The 9,238-nt window shown below is 44.0% G+C and overlaps 1 protein-coding gene across 10 annotated transcripts in view; it reads left to right on the top strand.

Moving 5' to 3' along the window:
- Window positions 1-336: 336 nt before the first annotated feature.
- The window catches only part of ADGRB1 (adhesion G protein-coupled receptor B1), a 281,838-nt gene continuing 272,936 nt past the window's right edge, over window positions 337-9,238 (top strand). For all 10 annotated transcript variants that reach the window (XM_039357090.1, XM_039357092.1, XM_039357084.1 and 7 more), the window contains exon 1: window positions 337-1,227. In XM_039357090.1, the coding sequence (XP_039213024.1) occupies window positions 480-1,227 (748 nt within the window). In that variant the 5' untranslated portion in view covers window positions 337-479. The remainder of the gene's footprint in view (window positions 1,228-9,238) is intronic.

Here is a 9,238-nt window from a genome sequence, read left to right as displayed (position 1 = left end):
CTAAGGGTTGAGCTTGAAGACCTTCAAGGTCTTTCTTTCCCACCCCATGATTCTATGTTCTAGTGGTATCTTTTAGATCAGGCATGTCAAACTGCCGGCCCACGGGCTGGGTGCGTCACGCCGAAACCACACCCACCCCATTACCGGCAATGGGGAAAAAGTCACGATACGTCGTGCGCCGTCACATGACGTCACGAGTTTGACATGCCTGTTTCAGATGTTCTTACAAGGCAGATCAGGGCCTCACTGCCTTTCGCCATGCTGCATTCTGCAAATTCCTGAAATCTATGGTTTCTCTTCTCTCTGTAGGGTTGCTTGTCCGAGCCACAAGGAATAACCTGAATCCCGACGTGAGAAGGCTGGATTCATCTGCCACTGAACTGGGGGCCGGTTCTCTCTCTCCCTCTTTCTCCTGTTATGTCCAAGATCTGCACTTTGCCTGGCAATTGCTTTGAGTTCCAAAGGACCAGGGGACTAGGATGAGGAGGAGCAATAGATATTCCTTGAACCTGCTTTGGTTGTTGCCACCGTTCTTAGTGTGGACCGTGGTGGCCCTTGACTTGGGACCTTCGCCCTGCACCACCTTGGTCCAGGGCAAGTTTTTTGGATACTTCTCCTCTTTTGCCGTCTTCCCGTTGAACGCTTCCCGCTGCAATTGGATTATCCAGAACCCCGATCCTAGGAGATACACGTTGTACATGAAGGTTTTGAAGCCCTCGGGTCTCTGCGACCATCAGCAGATACACACGTACCAATTTGACTCCTTCTTGGAGTCTACACGGACGTACCTGGGCATGGAGAGCTTTGACGACGTGTTGAACCTTTGCGATGGCTCTACCCGCTACGCCTTCCTCCAGTCAAACAAGCAGTTCCTCCAGATGAAGCAGACTCTGTCCAAAGTGGATAGCGGGTGGATCAGGTGGAAACCGGCCAAGGTTCAGGAAAGAGACTTCTCGGTTGAGTATCTTGTGGTTGGCAACAGAAGCCCTAGCAAAGCCGCTTGCCAGATGCTGTGCAAATGGCTGGATACTTGCTTGACCACCAGCAGCAGCTCACACCCTTGTGGCATCATGCAGACACCGTGCTCTTGTTTCACTGGAGAGGTGCTGGATCAACCCAGTGAGATCTTTGGCTTAACCAAAAAGCAGGACAATTGTTTTAAGGATGGGATTTACCTGGAGAATTGCATGAGTTCCACCAAGGACACCACTGGGCTGGATTTCTTGGGTAAGTAAAGTGGTTGATGCTTTGATCAAAGGACCCCACAGAATGTTTGCTTAAATGGGTGATGTGATGCGATTTCTTTTCTTTTCAGCTGTTAGGGTGGCCTTCACGAATGATTTTATCGTCCAAGTTAATTTGCTTTGATTTATGACCAGCAGCACAGATCTATCTTGACTTGACTTTGAAAGGAACTGATGAATATACAAGTAGTCCTCCACTTATAACCATTCCTTTAGTGGCTGTTTGAAGTTACAATGGCCCTGAGCAAAAGTGACTTGCAACTCTTCCTCACACTAGCCAGCATCACAGCATCCCCGCGACTATGGGGTCAAAATTTGGGTGCTTGGCACACAGCATGTGTGTCAAGGTTCCGATTGATGATCCCAAAGAAATAAGCACAGCTGAGAACTTCCAGACTCTAATGCAACACTTTATTGAGCACACCATATCGGCACAGATGACTGGAAAACCAGTTCTGGTTAAATTGGCGCCAGAACAGCAAATTAAAAGCATAGAAACTCCCCTTCTCCCTGACAATGCAAGTCACATCCCCCAGTTAAGCATCAGACGATTGTTATGAGCGAAATCTTCCATTACATAGTAAATAATCTGAAGGGCTTGATTCCCAGACTTCACAACTCATTCCTGCAAATGCACATTCTGTTCAATAACCAGTGGAACAACCTGCCTCCAGAACCTGTGAATGCTCCAACACTGGAAGTTTTTAAGAAGGGACTGGACAGCCATTTGTCTGGAATGGTACAGGGTTTCCTGCCTGAGCAGGGGGTTGGGCTAGATGACCTCTAAGGTCCCTTCCAACTATTATTATTATTATTACTACTACTACTACTATTACTACTACTACTACTACTACTACTACTATAATTATAATTATTATTACTATTATTACTATTATTATTATGATGATGATTATGATGATTATTATTATTGATCATTGCACAGTCAGCCAGATGTTCAGATTGGATTTGGCATTTTTGTCTACCTATTGAGTCCTTCCCAAGGATCTGGGATAGGCAGATGTGGATGTTTGATGTTATTACAGATATCGTCGCAGGATAGAAGCGGTTCCTAGTAAGGCCGCCTTTTGCAATTGACTAATGGTGAATTTGTCAATGCTGATGATGGTGTTCAAGTGGTGCTCCAGTTGTTTTGGGATTGCACCCAAGGCTCCTGTTACTATTGGTACTACCCTTGCTTGCCTTTGCCACAGTCTTTCTATTTCTGTTTGTAGGTCTTTGTATTTTGTTATCTTCTCCAGTTCTTTCTCGTCTATTCTGCTGTCTCCAGGCACTGCCACATCCACTATTTGTCTTTCTTATCGACAATTGTTAAGTCTGGGGTGTTATGTTGCAGGGGCTTGTCTGTTTGAATTCTGAAGTCTCAGAGCAGTGTAATTTTATCATTTTCTATGACTTTCTCTATTTTATGATCCCACCAGTTCTTGCTTACAGACAAATGATATTTCTTGCAGATCTTCCAATGCACCATTGTTGCTACTTTGTCATGCTGCTGCTTGTAGTCAGTCTGTGCGATCTTCTTGCAGCAGCTTTATTGTTGTTGTTGTTGTTGTTGTTGTTGTTGTTGTTATTATTATTATTATTATTATTATTATTATTATCCCCCTCCCCTCCCTGGGTCTGTAGGTAAGCCAAGAAACAGAAATGGCCAAAACATTTTAGTTTCTTGGAAGCTTTCTTTCACAATATGATAATTGTAGTGTTCCGAGGTCATGTGATCCCCAACCTGTCCAACTCTGTTTATTTTAATCTACTCTACTCTACTCTACTCTACTCTACTCTACTCCACTCCACTCCACTCCACTCCACTCCACTCCATTCCATTGCATTTCATTCCATTCCCTTCCCTTCCATTTCATGTTTTCTATTCCATTCCTTTCCATTCCATTCCATATTTTCTATTCTATTCCATTCCATATTTTCCATCCCATCCCAAAGCTCCCTTAACACTTTGTTCTGATTAATGGAAGCTTCACTGGTTGTCTACATAGCTTTAATGATACAATGTGACTCACATGCAAACATTCAGATTTGCAACTGGTAGGTGGACAAGACTTGGCTTCAAAATCCCTCTTTTCCTGTTTGCTTCTTCCTATCCAAAAGGAAATTCTCCTTCCAAAAAGAAAGCTGGAATTTCTCCCTCCTATCCCCACATCCATAAAATTATGGTGGACTTGCCAGCCTAATGTTGCTTCAAGAGTTGTTTTTATGCCTATTCCTTTTGAAAAAGAATCATACAACTCCTCGGCAATTTTAAGTTGTACTAACATTTTTCTGAATGTAAAATGAAAATCAAGAGACTAGGAAAAGAGGGAAAGAGAAAAACAAGGAGGAGAGAAGTGAACTTTTGCCCGACGCTCCTGAGAACAGGACAAGAAATAAGATGGAAAGTTATCAAGGAGAGATCCAACCTAAATTAAGGAGACACTTCCTAACAGTCAGGACAATTAACCAGTGGAATAGCTTGCCACCAGAAGTTGTGGGTGCTCCATCACTGGAGGTAGCTGTATCCTGTATTCCAGTATCTGCCCCAAAGAAGAGGGGGTGAAATTATTCTCCAAAGCATCTGAAGACAGGACAAGAAACAATGGTTGAAAAATGACCAAAGAGAGAAGCAACCTGGAATTAAGGAGAAACTTCCTTACAGTGAGGACAATCAGCCAGTGGAACAGAAGTTGCTTTCAGAAATCGTGGACGTTCCATCACTGGAAGTTTTCAAGAAGAGACTAGACAGTCACTTGTCTGAGATGGTATAGGTTCTCCTGCTTGAGCAGGGGGCTGGATTAGAAGACCTCCAAGAAGCTCTGCTCTGATTGATTGATCTTTCATCTTTGGTTTGGATCTGGGTGGGTGTTTGGATTCAACTCCGACTCATGGAGCTGCAGGTGTCTCCAAAGATGGAGGCCCAAGGAGGCCGTGTTTTTCTTTCCACATGACCTTGCCTCGTCTTTCTCTGGCTGTCTTCTCTGGGTCTGAAAGCAGATAGTGGAAACCAAAGGCAGGCGGTTGAGATCTCTGCAGAGCATCAATAAAACAAGCTAATATCCCAACCTGGTGCACCCACAGCAGGAACCCTGGAAGCCAACGAGATTGTCTTAGCAGATGCCCATGTTGCGCTCATCAATTCTGCATGCGATTTGCATGACTCACGCTGAGCATCGGAAGGGAAAGATAAATCCTCGCCTCTTCGCCCTGGAAGCAGAGAAGCCATAATAGTTCCTGCGGAGTCCGAGGAAATCATCATTTGCTGGATGTAAGGGATCTCAGTTTTGATCTCCTCCGAATTTCTGGAGCTATCCTCTTCCCGTTGCATTTTTGAACAGCCGATTGAAGGACATTGTCTCCTTCACATCCAGTTTTGGTCGCCATGATATAAACAAGATGCTGAGACTCCAGAAAGAGTGCAGAGAAGAGCAACAAAGATGATTAGGGGACTGGAGGCTAAAGCATATAAGGAACGGTGGCAGGAATTGGGTATGTCTAGTCTAATGAAGAGAAGGACGAGGGGGGACATGATAGCAGTGTTCCAGTATCTCAGGGGCTGCCCCAAAGAAGAGGGAGTCAAGCTATTCTCCAAAACCCCTGAAGGGAGGGCAAGAAGCAATGGATGGAGGGAAGTTAACCAAGGAGAGAAGCAACCTAGAATATAAGGAGAAATTTCCTGACAGGTGGAACAATTGACCAGTGGAAGAATCTGCCTCCAGAAGCGGTGAATGCTCCAACACCGGAAGTTTTTAAGAAGAGTTTGGACAACCATTTTTCTGAAATGGTATAGGGTTTCCTGCCTGAACAGAGGGTTGGACTAGAAGATCTCCAAGGTCCCTTCCAACTCTGTTATTCTGTATTCTGTAGCTTCTAAGGGCTGCCCTACCAAGACTGTGTTGCAGTAGTCCAGTGAAAAGAAGAAGGGTGACATGATAGCAGTCTTCCAATATCTCAGGGGCTGCCCCAAAGAAGAGGGAGTCAAGCTATTCTCCAAAGCATCAGAAATAAGACAAGAAGCAACGGATGGAAACTAATTAAGGAGAGAAGCAACCTGGAACTAAGGAGAAACTTCCTGACGGGGGGGTTGGACTAGAAGACCTCCAAGGTCCCTTCCAGCTCTATTCTGAATTGAAAAAAAATGGCTGGGTGGAAATTGTACATCTCTATTTTGGTTCAACCTTGTTCAAATCACCCCACCCTCCATTCCAACAGTCGAACAAGATGCAGTTGAGTGATGAGAAAAGTAAGGTTTCATAGTTAGACAAATGCACAGGTACCTGGCTCAACAGTGGTGCCTGTGAGAAGGATCTATGTGTCCTGGTGGACCAGCACTTAAATATTGAGCCAGTAGTATGTTGCAGCTGCCAGAAAAGCCAGTGCAGTCCTGCCTCAACAGAACAGTCACGAGAGGTGATAGTACCGCTTTACAAAGCCTTAGTAAGGACACACCTGGAATACTGCAGCCATTTTTGATCACCATATCACAAAAAAAGATGTTGAGAGTTTGGAAAAAATTCAGAGAAGAGCAACAAACTCCTCCTCCTCATCTTTGCAAACCCCATTCCCTTCTAGCACTGATGATGTTACCTATTTGGATAATGAAACGTCTGCAAGAAAATCACCAAGCTCAGAAAGCACCAAGAACCCCACAGTCTTCTTCTTCTTCTTCTTCTTCTTCTTCTTCTTCTTCTTCTTCTTCTTCTTCTTCTTCTTCTTCTTCTTCTTCTTCTTCTTCTTCTTCTTCTTCTTCTTCTTCTTCTTCTTCTTCTTCTTCTTCTTCTTCTTCTTCTTCTTCTTCTTCTTCTTCTTCTCCTCCTCCTCCTCCTCCTCCTCCTCCTCCTCCTCCTCCTCCTCCTCTTCTTCCTTCTCCTCCTCCTTCTTCTCCTTCTCCTCCTCCTCCTCCTCATCATCATCATCTTTGCAAACCCCATTCCCTTCTAGCACCGATGATGTTACCTATTTGGATAATGAAATGTCTGCTAGAAAATCACCAAGCTCAGAGAGCACCAAAGACCCCACAGTCTTTTTTCTCCTCCTCCTCCTCCTCCTCCTCCTCCTCCTCCTCCTCCTCCTCCTCCTCCTCCTCCTCCTCCTCCTCCTCCTCATGTCTTAACAACCTGGACTGAATGTATGAGATGCTGAATTAAAACAAAAATGTGATCCATAAAAGTTTTATTGCAGCAGGGATGCGTTGGGCACCCTGAGAATTATAAAAGACCTGGATAGCTGATGTAGATGTAGATGCATTTATTATAGTTTTATTAACTCAATCCCCAGGTTATCCATGCTCTTTTTAATCTTAATTATCTTTTGGTTGGCCTGAGTGATAACCCTGTTCTATACTGCTGCCACGTTCTGTTTAATAACTGGCGAGATTCGGCAGGACCTCACTAGGAAGAGTTTGATTTGATTAAGGCTGTTCTAGGTTTTGTAAGAACAATAAATGTTAACCCACCGGTTTATCTGTTTCTAGCTTTAATTTACAACCGTCTCTTCACCCAAGCCTTAGGGCTAATGGCCCTGTCAGGGTCTAAGGGGTGAGCTGGATTGAGAATGTTTCACCTGTACTGACCGGGTTCAATTGATCTTTTATTCCATGTTGTTTTATTTATCTTATATTATCTTTGATTTTTATTTCCACCTTTTGTGTTGTATAACACTGTTGAGTGATTGAAAAAGCCTTTTAACTCCAAGGTCCTTGGTGCTCTCTGAGCTGGGTTTTTTTTCTTTCTTTCTTGCAGACGTTTCATGACCCAACTAGGTAACATCATCAGTCCTAGAAGGAAGCATGGGTTTGCTCTCTTTTATCTATTAGCGGCTTGCCCTGTCAGTGATGGTGGGAATGTTTTTGGCTTGATTAGGCTGTTGTTTCTTATTTGTTTGTCTAGACTCTAGACTGATAGTTCTAACACTGACAGAGCAAACCACTTGTATATAAAGCAGTGGTTCTCGACCTGTGGGTCGGGACCCCATTTGTGGTCGAACGACCATTTCACGGGGGTCGCCAAACAATGCAGTCCGCCATTTTTTTTCCCCTTTTCCTTAGCTGTGCTACTCCCTTTTATTCTATTGGCTTTTGAAAGCCAATAGAATAGACTCTCTTGAATAGAATCTAATTCTATTGGCTTTCAAAAGCCAATACGAATGGTCCAGGCTGTCTCTGCCCTGCTGAGCCCGCCAAAAGTCCCATTCTGCAAACAGTGCTGCACCGGTTGAGTAGTCCTCGACTTACGACCGGTTGAGTAGTCCTTGACTTTCAACCGGTTGGGGGTCGCGGCATTAAAAAGGTTGAGAACCACTGATATAAAGAGAGACTCCCTTTTAGCACTGCTGATGTTATCTGGGCAATCAAATGTCTGCAAGGAAAATAACCAAACTCAGAGAGTACCAAGCACCCCACAATCTCCTCCTCCTCCTCCTCCTCCTCCTCCTCCTCCTCCTCCTCCTCCTCTACGGACCCCATTCCCTTCCAGTACTGATGATGTTACCTAGTTGGGTAATGAAACATCTGCAAGAAAACCACCAAGCTCAGAGAGCACCAAGGACTCCACTGTCCTCCTCCTCCTCCTCCTCCTCCTCGTTCACTTTCTCCCCCTCCCAAACCCCTTCTAGTGCTAATGATGTTACCTAATTGGGCAATGAAACATCTGCAAGAACACCACCTACTCAGAGAGAACCAAGGACCCCACTATTTGCCTCTGAGCTATAAATATTCTCTGCCTTCAAACCTTCCTCTAGCACGGATGATATTACCTAGGTGGGTAATGAAACATCTGCAAGAAAACTACCAAGCTCAAAGTCCTCACAGCCCTCCTCCTCCTCCTCCTCCTCCTCCTCCTCTTCCTCCTCCTCCTCCTCCTCTCTGCAAACGCCATTTCCTTCTAGCAGTGATGATGTCACCTAGGTGAGTCATGAAACATCTGCAAGGAAACCACAAAGCTCAGAGAACACCAAGAACCCCACAGTGTTCCTCTTCCTCCTCTCCTCCTCCTCCTCCTCCTCCTTCCTTCTAGCATTGATGATGTTATCTAGTTGGGTCATGAAAGGTTTGCAAGCAAACAACCAAGCTCAGAGAGCATCATGGACTCCACAGGCTTCCTCCTCCTCCTCCTCCTCCTCTTCCTCCAAGCTCAGAGAGCACCAAGGACCCCACAGTCCAATCCTTAGCTACAAATATTCTCTCCCATTAGTCTTTTACCCTAGCCTTAACACTATGGTGGTTACTAGCATGATCCCGGGAAACAGAAAGTAATGGGGAAGACAGTGTCTGTAGGAAGTGAAGTATGGTTGACACTTCCGACTTCACATATGTACATATTTAGTCTATTGATCAGGCAACTGTTGAACTGCACAGCCAAATATTTCCTCCAGATTGAATTTTCTAACTTGTAAGGCACAAAATTAGAACAATTTACCAGTGGAACAACCTGCCTCCAGAAGCGGTGAATGCTCCAACACTGCAAGTATTTTAAGAAGGGACAGCCATTTGTCTGAAATGGTGTAGGGTTCCTGCCTGAGCAGGAGGTTGGACTAGATGACCTCCAAGGTCCCTTTCAACTCTGATATTCTATTCTATTCCATTCCATTCCATTCCATTCCATTCCATTCTATTCTATTCTATTCTATTCTATTCTATTCTATTCTATTCCTTATTCTATTCTATTCTATTCCATTCCATTATTCTATTCTATTCTATTCTATTCTATTTTATTCTATTCTATTCTATTCTATTCTATTCTATTCTATTCTATTCCTTATTCTATTCTATTCTATTCTATTCTATTCTATTCTATTCTATTCTATTCTATTCTATTCTATTCCATTCTATTCTATTCTATTCTATTCTAAACATGTGCCTGCATACACACATATACATACACACAGGCACACACTTCCTCTGCAATTCTCTGGAAGAGGAAATCCAAAATGTTTGGGCCTTCCTACAATACTTCTTTGAAAGGGTAGAAAATGCCAGTGGACACCAAGCATTT

This window comes from Crotalus tigris, unplaced genomic scaffold (genome assembly GCF_016545835.1).
Source record: "Crotalus tigris isolate CLP2741 ecotype Arizona unplaced genomic scaffold, ASM1654583v1 scf7180000018864.669028, whole genome shotgun sequence".
NCBI classification, from domain to species: Eukaryota; Metazoa; Chordata; class Lepidosauria; order Squamata; family Viperidae; genus Crotalus; species Crotalus tigris.
The sequence above is the reverse complement of the archived record's forward strand: the minus strand, read 5'-3'. Positions and strand labels throughout refer to the sequence as shown.